The 19759-nt window shown below is 33.7% G+C and overlaps 2 protein-coding genes across 3 annotated transcripts in view; one reads left to right on the forward strand and one right to left on the reverse strand.

Annotated features, from left to right (window-relative positions):
* Positions 1-10222: 10222 nt before the first annotated feature.
* Positions 10223-11604, reverse strand: LOC127858717 (uncharacterized). Of its 2 annotated transcripts, none has more exons than XM_052395949.1 (3): positions 11437-11604; positions 11093-11332; positions 10223-10800 (listed from the first exon to the last, which is right to left on the reverse strand). In XM_052395949.1, exons 1-3 carry the CDS (start codon positions 11537-11539, stop codon positions 10385-10387), a joined length of 759 nt encoding a protein of 252 aa, XP_052251909.1. In that variant the 5' UTR covers positions 11540-11604; the 3' UTR covers positions 10223-10384. The 2 variants fall into 2 exon arrangements, with proteins under 2 accessions (XP_052251909.1, XP_052251908.1); XM_052395948.1 differs by having other exon boundaries at positions 11093-11350; positions 11437-11588.
* A 7786-nt stretch (positions 11605-19390) lies between these two features.
* The window catches only part of LOC127858970 (armadillo-like helical domain-containing protein 3), a 40077-nt gene continuing 39708 nt past the window's right edge, over positions 19391-19759 (forward strand). The window contains exon 1 of the mRNA XM_052396356.1: positions 19391-19525. The gene's annotated coding sequence lies outside the window, so the exon portion shown is untranslated. The remainder of the gene's footprint in view (positions 19526-19759) is intronic.

Below are 19759 nucleotides of genomic sequence, written 5' to 3' on the forward strand. Positions count from 1 at the left end.
CCCATTAATATTAGTTTTGCTAATTGAATTGCGTTAAAAAATATTGTCAAAACACTTTCTAATCTAAATAAAGTCCCTATCTTCCTCTAAAGGGATTTATTAATCGTCTAAAGGATGGAATAACTTTTCCATAATGACAACAAATTAAAATTATTTAAAATTGATAAATAACTATTAATTTTATAGTTACTTTGTGTTAATGTCGAGTTTTATACCGTCATCATTCCGGACGATCCTGGGCGATCCCGGCTTTTAGTTTCAAACGTTTTCATTGAGAAAAAACGTCACCTCGAGGAAACCAATCAAAAACCGTGTGTAGTGGCATTCCGTTTAAAAATAGGTACTGAGTGTTTTACCAGGAAAACCGCCGGGATTTTCTGAATTGTCGGCCTCTTTTTGATTGCAATCAGGGGGTTCCGAATCTATTTCGAGATACGATCCGTTTGTTGTCTCCGAACTCACTCTGGGATTTAATTGATTTTTGCATCTTTGAAAAGCTTATTTAAAACGCAGTTTATTGATATAGAACATATAATCCCGCCCAAAATACACACGACCGGGCGGGCATGTTCCTGGGACATTGGCTAGCCCAGACCAAGGTACAGGCAGTGAATGTCGTTCGGACGTGCCTTAGTGTTAAGCCCTGTATAGCAAAAGACAACGCAGTCTGTCGAAATTGCTGTGCACAATGTGTAATTATAAATCGTGGTATAATGCAAAAGTATTAACCAGTGGCTCATTAGTCTTCGGCAATCGTCGACAGGGTGTCCTTTGATTTCAGTCATTTTCGGAAGCTGGCATAACATTCCGTTTATAATCATCTATATTGTAGTTTCTTTTAATAAGATTATTTATTCAAGTTAATCAAATTGTTTTTCCAGCCATTTTGATTATTTTCGAAACAGGTTATTGGATTGGAATTTCAACCCACAATAATTAAGTAGGCTTAATCATTATGTTATGATATCTATTACAGTTATAGCTTTAACAGACATTAATGACAAAGGTTACAAAACAAGCATTAAGCATCAAATATCTATAAATAAGTATCGATTTTATACGGATAAGAGTACCAGGTTAATAATTTTGCATTATACAGAAACACATATCTATTTATGAAAAAGATTTCAATTCAATTTTGCGGTGACGGCTTCTTAGATCTCCTCACACTTTGCTGTCAAAACTTCAGTTGATTTCAACAATTCTACGGTTAAAAATTGTAAATAACAATCACGCGCTATCTTGAAAATGACTTCATCGATATATTAATTATATTGTGACCTGTCACTTGCATATTGAATAAAACATTATTGTAACGCTTAATAACGAAGACTCACTGGGTTCCTGGAAAAGATAAATTACCGTTTGCGTCAAATAAAGTTGGGTGCAATTTATAGTACATTTTTTAAATAGTCAAAAGAAGTTGGGTGCGAACGCACTCAACGGATCCCCCCCCCCCCTGGCTACGGGTATGATTATTTATGCAAACAAAAGGTTTGATTTACAGTATTTTTCTTGTTTTGTTGACATTTTGTGTCAACGCGTAGATCGATTACATAAACTAAAATACTGTTGAATATAATTTTAATTCGGATCGGCCGAGATTTTAAGGCGGCAGCCTTGAAATTCGAACGACAAAGGTTCGAATTGTTGTAGGCCAATTTGTTTTTATTTTTATTTTATGTTCTTTTCCTTGTTGTTTAGCTATACAATTTTGATACATGTATACAGAAATGGCATATAAATAACCAACTTCAAAAAAGCCCCTATTCAATCAAAAAACCTTTTTAAGATACAACTAAGCACTTAAACGTCTGCATAGGAGGAATATCAGCACTATTTAAAGGGACCTTTTCACAGATTTTGGCATGTGTTGAAGTTTGTCATTAAATGCTTTATATTGATAAATGTAAACATTGGATCTAAAAAGCTCCATTAAAAAAAACAAGAATAAAATCTTTCAAAAGAAAAAAATGACCCTCAACTGGGCTCGAACCACTGACCTTTGAGTCCTGGAGTAAAAGTCTACCACTTAGACCAATCGGCCATCCGTGCTCATAAAATGAAGGATATATTTTATACCTCATATAAGCAATTGTAGTTTCACAAAATATAACAACAACAACAAAACTCTCCAAATTATTCAATCGGTTCGCGTTGCAACGCTTTATCATTTTCAGGTATTTAAATCGTCAAAGGATGCATATAATGGATATTCTAGAGATGGTAATTGTTCAGTATTACTGTTTCTCACAAATATCATAACTAAAACAAAAATTGCGAATCTGAAACAACTTTTTGAATTGTGTCAATTTACCTAAACGTTAACAGGTCCCTTTAAGCTCGTTTAATATAAAAATTGGAGCAATTAAATGACCCCGCATTTCAAATGTTTTACGTAGGTTTAAATCAAATGAATATTAAATGTTTGAGTAGCTCTTTACGACTGCACAAAGTTGTCGTTTTAAAGAAACAAGTAGTAGAATGACGGCTGTAGATAATCATACATACGTGTGGCAAACTGTAATAGAGAGCAAAGGTTAAGTATGTATGCTATGAAAGTAGGAGTTAATGATAGATATACATATATGAGAAATGTGTATATGATGACTGTATATATGTTTGAGTGAAATGCTATCAAGTGATCATGATAGCTAGTACATTCAGTTGTTATATGCTTGCTATATGTCCTTTGCACGTGATAAGATCACGGATTATCTGTGGTATGTCAGAGCGCATTGCTAGTTAGTTTTCAAGAATTGTATTGATAGCATGTTAAGGGAAAATGTGTGCAGCATATTCTTTATGTCTAAGAAAGCATACAAACCTAGAATAAAATAAAAAAAATCAACAAAAGGCAACAACCGTGAAATTATGGAAGCAAACAGTGTAGTTCGGATAGATGTATAAAAATAAAATGAACATAAATCGATACAAAAAAGACTGCATATACAATATAGCCTATAGCTCGTGCTTGTTGTCATAAGAATCGATTAAAGGATTAAAAATGTGTAGTAAATTGTTGCATTGCAATAGATGCCATTAATTTGTGTGATTGACTGGGAAAAAACTCAGTGCGACGCACACTGGCAAAAACTTACCAAGAACGCTGGTACCTTCTTGTACGCTAACTATCAAAATACGGATGAAAGCGCATAATGTACTGTGTGTAAAGGAAAAATGGAGTGGAAAATAGCTGTTAAAAAGACAATGTGCCATATTAAAAAACCAGCTTATCCCTTTCTAAACGCTACTTTTAGCTGCTGTTTAAACTTGTCAGATGACTAATTACAAGTTGTTCACACATTTAAGAACACGTACATTTCAATCACATTTGTATAATCTGCTTGATATACAAGTGTAAATCACTTGTGTTTACCTTGTATAAATTGGAACACAATCCAGTTCCAAAAAACATTTAATGATTTCCATAAGTCAGATATTAATAAGGGAGAACAGTAATTCCAAAAGCCATGCAATCATTCTGGAAAAAATATATATTTACTGTTATATTTATATGTTTTGATGTACATGTATTCCGATTTCATTTTGACGATATGCGAGTACTTCGTATCAAGCAGGGAAAGTTAAGATCTGTTTTTAAAACGATGTCTTCTGTTTTTTCTTTGTTCATAATCTTTTTTGGTTAAAGTTGTTTATATGTTTTGTGTTGGGTTGTGCTATCTTATTGTCTACGATATTATGTTCAATTTATTTTCAACGCATGTCTTTCTTTATAAACGGAAATTTCTTTCATTGCATAGCATTTACTGCATAATAGGATTTTTTTTCGATGGCATAGGTCATATACATGTATGTGAGATTTATAGTCAAAGTTCAAAGTTAATGTCTTGTATTGAAGTAGTGAAACTGATTTATGTAAATGGTTTTCATGTAACGGTTGATTATTGTTTGTAATATGATTTCGTGAACGCAAGATTTCATTCATTGCCTTAAGTTTAAATTATATATTAACTATTATTGCAAACTTGTATTTCATTAGAATACATTAGAAGTTATACTATAAATATTATATTTGCTGAAATATTTTGGAAATCATGAAGTTTGTTATTATAATTCTTGCAGAAGTAGTGTGTTTTTTGTCGCTGTAAATGTATAGTAGGGTTTACATGCTTAACCAGATTGTTATTATATTGTTCATAAGGATCATGAGCTTTTTTGAAGTAATGATATAGTTTGAGAATTAATGTTTGGTTTAACCTTTACAATGGTCTAAACCTGAAGATGTTTTTAATTTGAAATAGTAATGATCATTTTCATGTGTGTGTTTAGGATCTTTATGCATGTGGAGGTTTGTGTTGCCAGTGTGTTTTAAAAAAAAATTTGGAGGTGCTATTGATCACAAATTTAACTGTCAAATATGTTTATTGCAAAACTGTTTCAAGGATCGGAAAAAAAATACTGGGATTTGTATTTAAAACGTTTACTTAGTATAGGAGGTCGTTCTCCCATTTTATCTTGTGTTGTTGATTGATTTATGTTAAATCATTCTTTTAGTGCAAACTATGCTACAGGGAATTTCGATTGTTTGAGCAAATTTACACATTTTCTTGCTAATTGATATGTTCATGTGTCATTTATCATTACCATTTTAACCGTTGTTTGGTAAAGTAATCGCAAGATGATTTAATCATTAAAATCATTTAATCATTAACGTCTCTTTACAGAGACAAAAGCTGTATCTATAATGTGTTTTCGATATATATTTGCTTTGCATATGATGTTAATTAGTGATTGTGTTGTCTATTTGTTACATTTTGAGACCAATATAGATATGCTGAAGGTATGGAGTACGTGCTATGTGTTGATTGTTGCGATGCTGTGTGTAATCATGTTTTCAAAATGTTTTGAACAGTTGGAACGGTCCATTTTAATTGATTTTCATTTTGTTCATATTGCAAAAAGATAAGTAAAATTATCTTTATGCATTTTCTGTTTGCAATACGTTGCTAGTAAGAAAATATGTAAATTTGTTTTAACTATTTCTAGTGTAAATCCTTATTTTATGTTTGCTATGTTTGCAACTTATATATTTTTGTTTTGCATTTTCCAAAAATATTGCAAAAAGATATTTTTAAATTTTTAGGTATTTCTAATTACTTACATGTGTAAACGTCTGGAGACATTTAGAAAGAGGGCAACTGTGTAGTATAGGTCAATTTATTTACTCACTTTCATACAATACACATGTCTTATTGTCGGAATTTTGTCCTCTCTCCAGTGTGCGTTCACCCACGAAGTTTGATGCAATAGTTGTTTAGTCCAATCATAATCAAGAATTGTTACGATGCAATATTCTCATTTGTCATTTAATAAAACTGTTTTATTGTCGTGAGGAATCATGATAGGGTAGATTTGTTAAAATGTCGTTTTGTGACATTTTTTAATCAGAAGTATTTTACCTCCTCCGTATCAGAAAAAAAGTCGCGGTCGCAGACATGGCTTTGCGATTGTCGTGTTAGGCATTATAAATATGCATGATAACGGCGCTGCGTTTTTGACATGTATTTCAAGTAACTATAAATATAAAGTTTATTGTTAAATCTCTGTACGTGTAATTTATATGGTGTCCGCAAGCGGCTGGTCACGGGTTCGATCTCTTAATCGGGAGCGGTTACCCAACATCTTTCCAAATCCACAAAGTACTGGTTCTTTCCAATCTATACCAATCAGTGAACACTAACGTGTCTTTATAGCACAAGGTTTTCTATGTAATCGAGCTAAATAAATAAATAAATAAATGTAAATTATATATATATATATATATATATATATTATATATATATATATATATAACTAAGTAATAATCGTTAAGTTTTGTGCATAGTTACATGACGATTGTCTCAAAGCGTTTAAGTATACTTGATACACATAACAAGGCTTTAGAACATGTGTTTACCAAGTGAGGAAAATCAACAAGAAGGTAAGGCAATATACATTTTTGTAAATAACGGAGCTGTCATTCATGAGATACTTTATTTAAAAACTTACTGCGACGAAGCAGTGCGCAGTAGGGGTTTCAGTTTAAAAAAACCCACTTGAAACAAAGCAACTGGACACAATAAAAACGGTGACTTAAACATGCCAACAAACAAAAATGCATGAATTATTAACATAAACAAGTCAACATTGTAAATAAAGTATCGATATAATTGTGTTCGTCCACCGGCAATGCACCACACATTTTTTTTATTTCGATTATGAACTTGTATAAAACGTGTCTTTTGCTCCTTGTTGGAATGCCGTTTCAAATAACACTCTTTTTAGGGAACATATTCTTTAACGGACAGTACACGTTTTATGTCATGAAGTTCTAGAGGTAAAATGGCTTCCAGTCCACTCATTCGCTTGAGGTTTTCCAATGGCCTGTATAAAGTGTTTGCATGTTTCATTTTATGTCTGCATAAGTGCATTTTATAGGGATCGCTTAACACGCGTTGGTGGTAGAGATCAATTCTGGGTTAAGTGTGAGGTTCGCCTGGCCCATAGATGTCTGTATACCTATTCTTCTTCTATTCTAAGGACAAATTGTCCCAGAAACTGCCCGTTTACATTACAACTTTTACTATTTTAACAAGAATTACCATAAAAGCGGAAAGTTTCGTCCCTGATTAGCCTGTGCGGACTGCAAAGGCTAATCTTGGACGACACTTTACGCACATGCATTAAGCCCAGTTTTCTCAAAACGCGGCTCAAATACAATATGCTATTGTGGCGCAATACCTAACGTGGAGTACTCTAGGAAGGCCAGACATTCCTTAAAGTATGCCTTTATGCAAAGTTGACAGTCATTTTCTTCCCTGCCCCTAACTCGTCAGTTCAATAAATGGTCGGGATTTAAACATTTCATAATAATTTTTGTTTTTCCTTTTTTTAATTATTTATTTGATGAACGTGCCTTTATAAACCACATTTCTATCAACTAATATAGTGTAGTAGTAGTAATCTACACTTTTTTTAGTCAGACAACAGATTGGTTTGTATCGGTATGCACATTGAGTTAGTATTCAGTGGCGGGGCTGCTAACTCACTCAAAATTAGTATCATTGCAATTATAGCCCTAACAATGGTCCATATTAGCTATCATAAACGTATTACAGCTAATTACGTGTTTTGTGACGAACTAAACGAACCAATACATTTCAAACGATGGAATTTAAATTATCTATATTCATATTGCATAAACGGTGGTGTAATAATCTTTTCATATATCAATATTGTTCGCGAACGAAAAACAAAACGTAGGTTAGTAAAGGACGATTAGAACATTTCAACAATCAAATATAATACCAAATTAACATTTGTTGCACCATAATGTCCTACTTGAACCATTCCAACATACACTCGACCATCAATACACACTCGTGTTTATAAAGTACGTTTGTTGTCCGTATTTTATTTTTCCCATTCTTGGTAGATTCAAGCAATCGGATTTGTCGATGGAACCGAGATTCTTTTCATATCTAAATAGATTCTCGCGATCTTATTCTTATCTTATCAATTCTACCAAGATATTACACCGACCAGCGGATTGCCTGTAGCGCTAGCCGGCCGGATCTGTTATTTGTAAATTATACGTCTTAAAGATGTTTTGCAATGAAAACGTGTAAAGCAGATGTATCATCAATATGAAACTAAATTTGAGAACTAGTTAATTCTATAGAAAAAAAATACGATTTCAATTATCAAAATAAGTACAAAATCACGAGATACTAAATCGAAGATTCATAATTCATCATGGCCTTATTTCATATGTGTATTAAGCGTTGTTTCCCTTTACTTAACCAAATGCTGAATTATTAATATGTTTATATTTTATTTTCAAAATCAAATAGCCTAGGAAGTATTTTGTTGATTATTACTGTCGATATAAGGAACAGAAATAGAGGATATTGTGCATCTGCATGACACAAAATTTCTTTGTTCATTTGTTTCGTGTAAAACCTGAAATAAATGCTGACCGTAAACACGTTTTGAACAATACGCGTTCACGTTCAAAATACGGGTATGAAATGCACATGTTTACTGGAGACATATTGTGATGTACATGCATTGAATATATACATGCCGTATTGAATTATATGGATGACTTAATTAGGTAAAATGGTGGAGTAAATTTCCCATTCACGCGCAGTGATTAAAATTTACAGGTGGCTTTGTTGTTCCCCCTCCCATAGTCTTAAAACTGCCATTCGGTCGGTCGGACGGTTTTAAGTATTCCTTTCTTTTTCCGCATCATTACCTCGAAAAAGCTTTACAGTCTACAACTATGGCAATAGATTAGCACCGCCATCAAGTAATATGCTAGAATATTCGGCAGAAAGGGAAGTTACTTGTTTGTTTGTTTTTCAAGAGTTTAAAGGCCAGAGAGGTCTGAAACAACACATCTGATAAAAAGAAAACTCTTTAACTTCCGCTAAAATAAGAATGCTGTTTACTATGTGAGAAAAGATGATTCTTCTTTTGAATTTAAATTCAAAAGTTAAAATCATAGTGGCCTGTATATGCAAACAGCTTCGTGGTCAAATATGTAACACTAATATCATTAAATTACTATGCAGGTTACTCGTTTAATTACTGATCATCAGAAACCAGTTATAGCGTAACAAGCCTTTACTTTAATATAAAATGCATACGGGAATAAACTTTAAAGCATTATGGAATATTCTCGAGATATAGTTCTCCAATGCATTGTTTGACTGCACATTCAAAACAACGCGATTGCGTAGGCTGGTCTGGCTCTACGCTTCCCATGTACGACATAAGATTCATTTTCGCATTACGCGCCTCATATGTCGAAGAAAGATAATTCTTTAAAATTGCAATGTGCCAAGGTCTGAATAATTATTATATGTATTATTATTTCAGTTGTACTTTAAACAACTCCTAACGGTGCCTCAATATGGTTCTTATGGTATTGTGCCTTTTTTATCCGGTTTCAAATCTTGTAAATATCTTCCTTGTTTTCTGACTAAAGACTTGCGTTGAATCAGCATTTAAACAATCCCTTAAGAAAGAGAATAACCGTGTGAAACTCGAGCACATGCACGTACTTGACTTGCAACGCCCGGACGTAGTTAACATACAGTTTCCACAATAAAATTACAACTTAAGTTAATGCTTCCAAATGGTTCAATCATGCATGTTTGCCATTCTAAATGTTTATTTACGAGATTTAATAAGAAAATAAAGTGTGGTTTATTTCCCATACCTATCTTTTAAACTTTATATTCCTTTTTAACAAAATCTTCATTGTCCCATTTTAGCTTACTAATAAAAGTTACCGGTTTTAAACATACATTCCGACATGGTGCGAGAAATGATATTACAAATGTAGATGAGTACGCCTATGAAATGTTTACATTATAGTTTTTCGCACAAATTAGATCGCATTATTGAAAATCCCCAAGAATGTTCAGTATTTTGATAATGGAAATGGTAGTAGGCGTGTTGTGTTCTTGCTAATTTAGAACTGGTGGTATTGTTGTAGTACAAAGAATTAGATAATATGTGCGTACTCGATTCTAAGCTTTTCCTGAATATTATTAGGAAACTCAGATTATTATCGAATCAAAAATGCGAAAAGTTGCCAAAAACCTGTAAAACAATCCATCAAAATGGTCAAAATTATTATTCACGAGGATTGAAAGGAGACGTAAGTTAGAAATGTGTACCATCAAACGCGCACTGAAAAAACAACAGCGAACGTCTGCTTTCTCTAAGTCGTATCCGAGTCAGGAGCCGACCGGATATGACGTCATTTCTTTTGTAGTGTACAATAAAGCATTTGGACTGTAGGCATGCCTCTCTAGGGGGCTTGGTCTGGATGAAACTTGACTGACACAATATGAACAAGTGCGATGTTTTGGTGGCTAATGTTTTTTTGTACACATTGAAAACATTATGTTGTCGAATGTTATAATATTCTTCATAAAATTTGAATAACCATAAATTGGCTTGCAGAGACACGTTAGTGACGTTGACTTATTGATTTGAAATAAAGTGACATACGATTTGATGAAATGTGTTGCTACAAATTTCTTCAAGACGCTATACTGTGTCCCGTCGTGATATATATTTGATATATATACTTATTTATGATCACATTTCTCGTGACAAGGCGACAACATTAACCCCTATATTTCTTAAACAATTATCTGACAGTTATATTGGACGTGGGATACAAACACACACCTCTGAATTTCTTCGTAGGATAGAATTTTATTTGAAATATAAATATGCATGATAAAAGCGGCCTTTAACAAAACACACTCTCAAAGAGGTAAACTACAAACAAAGAATAGGTGTAATTATTAATGCAAGCATATAGACTATGACTGTGTGCAAGTGTAAATATTGAAATCTATACGTATGGATTCCTCAAACGAGAGCCGTTGTAAGTGAGCGCTTCACTCGTGTTACCAGAGCTCTGATTCATCTCTGGGGAGCTTGCAAGCGGAATCCTGAAGCAGCCAATCTTTATACTGAATCCCTTTTTGAAGGGACCAATCTTAACCTTAAAGGTGATCTTGACGCACGCACTCTTGCTGCCCAGGTCGACATCGTACACCACCAGGCACACGTCAGCAAGGCTACTCAGGCCAGGGATGCGGTTGAAGCAGATAGGCGGTGGGTTGCGAATGCTGATCTTTTTGCGGTAGATCGTTCGGCCATTCAGTGTGACTGCCACTTCAAAGCCCAGTCTAAGAATGGACGCTTCGACGCAGACTTTGAACCACTTGGTCCGAGTGCAGAACTTACACCTGCCATGGGTGCAACCTGAAAGTCGTAAAAAGGTATTCATCAAAAGATTGATAAACGATATTTAGTCGTTCAATCAACTTGATTATTGATTGAGGAAAACGTGTTTAGTGTATTCTTCCAATGATAGTTTATCGAAATTTCTCTTCATAAGCAGCATTTATTAAATAATTACTTATTTCGCCTTTTTAAAGCATTATTTTCAAACGTACACCGAACGTATTGCACAAAATAATCAGACTGTACATATGTCATATAACGTCTAATTTAATGTGAAAGTACAAATAAGTGCATAAACAGATGCTCAAACCTTTGATGAGATCCAATTCCTCATCTCCAGTGATCACCGCCATAATTTCCTTCAGAATGGCGTCTGTAACCTCCTCAGAGACTGCCTCGTGGTCGTCATAGATACTAGCGTCTGATGTCTGTACATCAGTGACGTCTATAGAGACGGCCTCTAGGTCGTCATGGATACCGATGTCTGGTGTCTGTACATCTTCAATGCTGGTCAGCAGCTGCAGTAACTCCACTACGGCGTTTTCATTGTCTGAAATGTAATGCTTACCTGAAAATCGAGCTAAACAATTAAAAACAGAAATAATTGAATAATTTTCATGTTAATGCACATGTACTTTATTTGTATGCACATACCTTTGTCAACCACATTGTCGTTTGTGAGGATTGTTTTCCCCTGACAGCCGGTGAAGGCAACATTTAGGATGAGAACACTCAGTATTACGACCATGAGCTCCATGGTACGTGTTCCGAAAAGTTGAAATCACTGTGAGGGTTATAATAAAAGCGTTCTCTATTTAAAAGTATAAGTCAATAGGAAATTTCCGGCTATGTAAACTTTCAATCCCGGTTAAGGAAAATTAATCACTCTCATAACTCTTTATTAAAATTGTAGCAAATCGGAGTCTTCTGATTATAAACAATGAAACATTGTTCGATTCATTTTTTTTTTCAGACAAACCAACCGCCCAGTTTATGCCATGTGCATGCACTTAATTATACCAAGTACAGTGCTTAGCACTTTCACCGAAAGTATAAATACCAATGAGCTAAATGAAATCTAAATTAATATTCGAAAGTAATTGGATTGCTTTAACTATATATTTTCGTTTTCTTACTTGCTAAGGAAATTATTTCACGGCCTTACTAAGAAAGTAAACAGCTATACTCAATGTATTCACACTGTTGAAATGCAAGTGCCTGTTTAAGCAGTGTTTATACAATGTAGCGAAAAGCGTTATATTTATATTAGAAAAATGTGTCATTTTCGACATCGAATTGCAAAAAAACAAAAAATGCTTAACTGCACTGCACGCTTTTTGAAAATGTTTGTAAAGTTTTTAACTATGTGCCCGAAAAAATAGAAACACAGCAAAGTTTAATTGACTGTATCTCTTCTGGTTAGGTGGGGCAGAACAATGTCATAATGTCAAATTAAAGGAACACGCTTGTAAACACGATTGAAGTCACGTTTTTGCACAATCTTAATATCTAAAATGGATTATTTTCACGGGTAGTCAAAATGGCCGATGCAGTAAAATTCTGAATGTTTTGTAAAAGTATTTCATTTGTTTATGCTTGTTGTGGATAAATTAGAAAAATATTTGAGAAATACTACAATATTGCTAATATTTTGACTTACATATCAGATCTATCGTATAAGAGTGATACATAGGAGCAATTTAAATACATAACAATTAGCTATTAATTGCAGATATACAAAACGCATGCAAGTAACCTATTATACTATTAAATGTGCATAAAAAGGTTGACGACTATTTCTGATATATTAAAAGTATACAAGAGAAATATAAATGAAACTGTTGATGGGAGTATTTTACCAGTATTTTAGCAGGCGCCAAGCGGCCAAAGTAGTCTGGTTTGATAACGTTATTGGCAATGAGGCCACTCGGGCTCAAACCATTGTGAACCCACTACAATAATTGATGACAATTCACTATGTTGACAAAATTTAAATGGCGGATACTTTGAAGAGTCGTGTTCAATGCTGTGTCCAGACCTGTCCAGAACTTTAAGTTGGAATTTGCTTAGGCATATATTTTAGTGAACGTGAATGTTACAGGCGTTATTGTTGTCAAGAATTGTGTTACAATTGATTAACACAACTTTTAGAATAATGATCTTCATGTAGTCATTGTAATATATTAATTCTACTTTGTTTCACTCGTGAAACATTACTTTTTATCTAATACAACGCTACTCGAACAAAACACTGTAAAATACAAATAAGTATCTGAACGTATAGTTTGTCGTGTTTGTAAGTACTACCTAAAGAAACTTTGTAAACAGATCTTAGTACTGACTTAACCTGTTTTCGAACTCGACAAATATGTAGGAACTATTGTAGATATAAAATATTAAAATATTGAATCTATAATATGTTTAAGCATGCATGTACAGAAAACACAAGCTTTAGCGCGGGAAGATATGTGATGTAAAAAGTGATATTCATAAAACCTTGAAGAACGTTATGTTATTGGTAACATATGGGTAAAAGTACACGATAAGCAAGCAGTGTAGGCGCAAGAATAAAAAAATACGTGCTTTATTAAAACTCAGGGCCGGATTAAGCTGTTTGGGGCCCAAGGTTGCACATGTTAAGGGGGCCCCTTTCCCTCTGGTCTCGTTCTGTATATTGAAAATCATACTTCATACTACAACTACAAAGATAAGAAAACTTGCATTTTTACACAGTTGTTGACAGTTTCAGCATGACCCAGTTGACAGTGATCATGCAGTCTTTAAGACTGAAATCTTCACGGAGTAAAGGGCAACTTCCCTACAAAGTTCATGTAGTTCGATACCATAATTCAATAAAACGTATGAAAAACATTATTACCGTTCTTGTCGTTACATTATGCATCAAGACTAACTGTCCAGCGCCGTTTGAAACCTTTGTTTACATACATTTCAGCTAACTGACATTTAAACATACAATGATTTCATTGGTCCAATGCGGAGGTGTGTCTTTACAACTGGAGATTTCATTCATAAAGACTGGATGATCACTGTCAACTGGGTCATGAGTGTTGTTTATCGTGTTATTTCTTAAAAGTTGACCCAGCATTTGTAAAAATATTGCATTACATTTCCAGAAAGGAAATTCATTTCTGCGTTGAATAAGACCTGCGTGTAATGGTTGCCGACGTTGCGACCTAAATATTACGTTGCAGCAACGTTCGCACAACGTTTGATGCCCACTGGGTTATAGTTAATCGTGTCAGGAAATTAAATAAACGTGATCTTTAATGAACATACAATGACAACTCGAAAAGTAAAAAAGTAAAACAACGATGAAGCAGTTAAAAAGTAGTGATGGAACGGAGAAATTGCTTCTAATGAACCCGATTTCGACGTATTTATGATGCCGCATATAAAGCAATCAGTAGCCACGAACAAGATTCATATTATTGCGAGTTACCATGCATGTCGTTTTCTCCTCTATTCGTAAACGCAGTTTTTATATTTGAAATATGAGTTGAGTGTATTTACGTACCTTTACTGGTGGTTGCTGCTTCAAATTATCCCGGAGGAAAAGCACATCTGTGTGTTATCAGTGTTTAATAGGTAAATGTTAATGTACGAGTTTTTGGTCTTGCTTCTTTGTTCATTTACGCAAATATACTGACTTAAACAACTATAAATGGTCATATATGATCGGCGTTTTCAATAACATGTCTCCTCGTGCGATTTAGAGTTGCAAATATCCATTTTTATTACGTTTTACAATTAAAATGAAACTATTAATGAATACACTGGAGGAGGATGAAATCATTTTTGTACGAAGGAAACTTTTTTTTTAATCCGTTTCAATTATCACTCTTACACGAACATTTTCTGTGTGTCCCCTTTTCTTCGGTATAAAAGCACACATTAATAACTTAAATATGCATTTCACGATTTTCTGAACAGCTGCGAAAGGAGAAACTTCCAAAATAGAATTGTGAATGTTCATCCGAATAATGAACTCCTATTTGCCAATATTCTGTCATAAAACTATTGTTGTCTAAATAACTTGAAGTAAGTAATTTTCCAACTTCGTGTTTACAGTTAGTTACGAATATTTTTTATATTTTACTAGCCTTGTTCGTGTGTCTTATTAGCCCACTAACTGTGTTTCCTTGTAACAATAAAAGTATCGAGAAGGACTGTCGTCTCATGAAGTTAAAACTTGTGTTTTGTTTTTCTGGAGGAAGGGGGTAGGGACGCAACAGATGATTTAACTTTGTCAAGATCAGGCTGTAATTTACATGTATAAAATTTATACGTAATTGTATATGTACATGTTGATAGAAAGCAAATACAATATATATGTGTAATTCAAAAATTAGCCGCATTTGAGTACTAGTAGTTAGCACCGGTGCGTCATAGAGTACCCGGTGCCCTTATACTTACTGCCTGTAAACATCAGAACATTATCAAAATCAAGAATCTATAGTTATTACCTGTCTAATTTACATTGAAGGTCGCAGTGACGTATATATATATATAGTGGCTATGGTGTCCGTCTGGCGATCGGGAGGTCCCGATCTTTAGATCTCCCCCAAAGACATCAACTATTAGTTCTTCACAGGAACCGATATTCCTTGTATATTCAAACAACGTCGATGCTCTGGAGGAGTCATGCACTCAAAAGGAAGAAGAATAAGAAGCTTCAATATTAATTAAGCATTATTCGCAACGATAAACACATCAGCAACTCATAAAATAAATATTAGAAGGAGTGTTTAATCACGTGTGCTTGTGCTATTGTATTTCCATCATTGCGTCGTTCTTGTTGCTGGTTGTGGGGGTGCTGCTGTTATGCAGTTTTGTGGAAGAGTTTAAACGTTTAAATCACCACTACATTTGAGCTTATACTCATGGAATCATAATTCATGTGCGTAAAGTGTCGTCCCAGATGAGCCTGTGCAGTCCGCACAGGCTAATCAGGGACGACACTTTCCGCCTAAACTTGATTTTCGGTAAGGAGGGACTTCCTTGAAACTAAAAATACCATTAAAGCGGAAAGTGCCGTCCGTGATTAGCCTGTGCGGACTGCACAGGCTAATCTGGGACGACACTTTACGCACATGGATTAAGCCCAGTTTTCTCAAAACAAGACACAATTAACAAGATACAAGAATCTTTATTTTACGTCGGATATGAACAACAATAAACATTAGCTCATGAGCTATTTCCCGACAAACGGATGTATATAGTATAACAAGTACAAATGTGCTAAAAAGAAAGATTAAGCATATTATATTAGCATTTAAAGTACAAGACATAGTTAAAGCACATAAAACACAAATTAAGTACAAATGTACATTACGAGCATAATATTGTGCATGTTACAAAGACATACATATACGACGAAGGGTAAGATACCTAAAACTACATTAAAGTTATATATTAAAAACATATATTATACAAATTTAAACACTTAAAACAAAGCATAGCAGACCTTAGTCCAAATAATTAGACGTAAGCTACCCCGCTTACGTCTAAACGGCTACCGTCGTTTTCCTATAGCAAATTGAGTTCAACTTAAACTTCAGTTTTTCTCGTTAAATCTTTGCTAATGCATAAAATTATCATTAATTAGACATAAATGTGAGCGATTACCTCTTAAATGTGTAAAAATTGTGCTTTTAAACCACTTATGTACATTTTTAAAAATAAACATACACAACACACGAAGTGTGTTTGTCGTTTATAGAATTACATTGAATTATCTTGAACGAAATTATTTTTTGAATAGGTTACACATAACCAATTGTTGTTGTACAACAAACCACATCACTTTTTAGCTTTCTGTACTTTTTAATTAAATGAAACCTATATGTGTGTGTTAAAACTACCAGTTGTATCACGGAGTGTATATTGATAGGAGATGATTCGAGTATTTGACCCTTACTGTAGTAAATTCAATCTTATGCAAAAACTATTCATTCGATTTTATTGGTTTATACGTTATCATGTTGCTTATTAATTCCTCTTTCAAAAAATATACGTTTAAGTATACTCCCGTTGCTATTAATGGATTTATAGCGAGATAAACACAAGAAATACACATTTTATGTTTTACCACCGCGCGTTTTACCGTGTTGTGGCTATCGATCTTGTACAATTAGCGTAAAGCGAAGCTCCGAGGTTATACATTTTGATGTACCCACTCACGTCTTTTGTTGAATTATAGTTTCATTTCTCGGCCGATTTTGACAAATTATATATCATTAGAAAGCTTACGTTCCGTAGTAAACAGATATATAAACATATATTAAGTGTTTCTTCTGATTTCGACAGCCCGGCGAGTTATAACTTTAACTTTTGCAAATATCATACCGTATTGGAGTTTTAGAATCTAGATTTACGGTTGACATGTTCGTACTTAATACCAATTTGTAGCGTTTATATTTGGAGTTCAGTTTTAAAAATTACATCTTGCTTAGGAGAATAGAATTCTGTATACGATAGAAAAAAATGTTTAAAAAAACGAAAGTAATTAAGGAATGAAGGCGGAAGAAAGTAGCGCGCGTTCCTAACGCACTGAACTGATGCTACGATCTTGGCGATTATGCTTTTGTTTAGAAACCGGCCATTGAATTTCCTTTGCCATGATTATTATATCTTTTATGGAATATATTGTGGTATTTTGTTCACGAAACATATCAATAAAGCTTATTATAAATAAATCTTAACAAATTAACGATTTCAGCTCTTGTTTATAACACAGAAAGGGTGATAACTTTATGATGAAACAGCTTTTATAGCGGATCCTCTCGATTTTATTCGGCTTTGCATGCATACTTGAAATAAAATGGGTGTCAAAAACATTCATCGTTTGCTGTTAATTATCAACGAGGGACTTATGTATAATTATATGAAATGTTATTTACCTTAAATTATCAATTTATTAAAGATTCTTGAATATCACGGTCGGTGTTACGCATTTCGTATTTTGACATCAGGGCATCATGTCCAACTATTCAAAATCATATTTTTTTCACTGGGACGATGACGGCTTAGATTTAGATAGTTTATTCAGACTTATACAACAGTACATCGTCTTCAACTCAAATATATAAATTATTTTTAGACGAATTGTTAGGTGATTACACATATAGCAGTGATGATTCTGAGAATGTTGCCATGTTTCTTATCCGTGTAATCTAGAGTCCGTGGTTTGAGCATTTTTATCGCGGTGTTCAATAAAAGATATCTCAAAAATCTTGTTTATCGATAGATCTGTGGTTTTATTGCCCCTGTGTTCAGCACAAACCAATTATCTCTTTATGATCAGATACTGTGCCGACCAATACTAAATAGCACTATGGTGTCATACGCCACAGCAGGGACCTATACTTGTGATCATGGAGTCTTAGTGCAAGACTTTAAAAAGTATGTTGTTTCGCTTGCGGTTGTTAAAGCTAAAACGGGGCTTCCCAGCTGGCACAGCTGCAGATATTCGGATTTGAATACCTAAACTTATTCAGACCTTATTCTTAACCGTTGCGCGTTTTACGATATCGGATTTTAGGCGGGAATACAACTCAGTGAAACTATTCAATTTCTTATACAACATTAAGCATACTAACAGTTATTGAAATTAACAATATCAGCGACATCTTTTTAAAGACTAAACACCTTTTCAAGTATCGAATTTAACATGTCAATAAAATATATTAATACCAAAAAAGGCTTCATTTAATATTGTTCACATTAAACCTTTAAATGAAAGTGTCGCTTTAACCATTTTCCGTGTCTTATTTAGCCGCGAATCGTTTGCTAAAAACAGTTAACAAAAAGGGCTACACGTTCTAATTCTTAATGAAATACAAAAATAAGTATAACATAATTAATAACGTCCATAAACACACACGGCAAGATCAAAGTTTTAATGGAAAACTAATGTGACATTGTACGTAAATTATTATTTTCGTCTAAATCGAATACTATATATAGAGAAACAATGTATTTATAACCGACCAATGAGGTAACATTATGCAACTTTCAATTTACACAGTGCTATATGGCAACAATATGGAATTTGAACAGTGGTAGTGTTTTAAGGTCTGGACTATCATTACTTGTAAGTTTGTATAAACATTTTTCTAATGCAATAGTAAAATAATGTTTATATTTTATGTTTAATAATTTATTGCATGACTATTCTGTGCTGTTATATGAATTTGATGCCGTTAAAGCTTCCGACATGAATTCATGTCGGAACGATGCTATTGCAAAATAACGTTAAACGATATGAGGTCGATGTAAATCGACCTCATATTTATAGGAGTAAGCAGACCTATAATAAATTTAAGATATTAAAGAAAGTATAGCACAAAAATACTTGTTTACGAGCATTTATGAACTATTAAAGAACTATTTATGTCATTTGTGCGTAAATCTCATCATATTAAATAATCGCCACGGCCATGGTTAAATGTTAAATATATATTGTACTTTGCCCCTTGCTCATGAATCAAAAAGCTATTCGTGTAAAGTGTTTTGTTGTTAACTGAAATCACAGTGGGGCGATCGCCCGCCCGAGCAAATTGTTTTCTTTCTTTTCTTTTCGTACAAAATTATCTTTAGGTCAATAAAATCTTTTGCTCTATTTTTATCATTTGGAACCATCGGCTCTATTCCTTATAACAAAAAGGAAGATGTTGATTTTGAGAAATAAGTTTTGAAGATATGTTTATTGTTTAACTCGCCAGTAAGTAACGCTGACATAGCAGTTATTTATTCGTTCGGTGATTTAATTTTCTACATATTCCTAATTCAATTTTCATGCTTGAGCTGGTGTTCAAGTGACATACAAGTGACATTAGATTTAGTGTTGCAAGTTTCATAGCATGTTTTTAATTGACACATCACTGATTGCGAATATTGGATTATCAAAGCCGAATAAAACACTGTTCATGTAAATTTGTTGTCAAAGCTTATGTGT

Source organism: Dreissena polymorpha, chromosome 14, assembly GCF_020536995.1.
Source record: "Dreissena polymorpha isolate Duluth1 chromosome 14, UMN_Dpol_1.0, whole genome shotgun sequence".
Lineage (NCBI taxonomy): Eukaryota > Metazoa > Mollusca > Bivalvia > Myida > Dreissenidae > Dreissena > Dreissena polymorpha.

Coding starts and splice junctions, on each gene's coding strand:
- LOC127858717 (XM_052395948.1), bottom strand. CDS start 11,539: ATGGAGCTCATGGTCGTAATACTGAGTGTTCTCATCCTAAATGTTGCC. Junction 11,351..11,436: donor CGACAATGTGGTTGACAAAG/GTATGTGCATAC, acceptor CTCGATTTTCAG/GTAAGCATTACATTTCAGAC. Junction 10,801..11,092: donor GGAATTGGATCTCATCAAAG/GTTTGAGCATCT, acceptor TACGACTTTCAG/GTTGCACCCATGGCAGGTGT.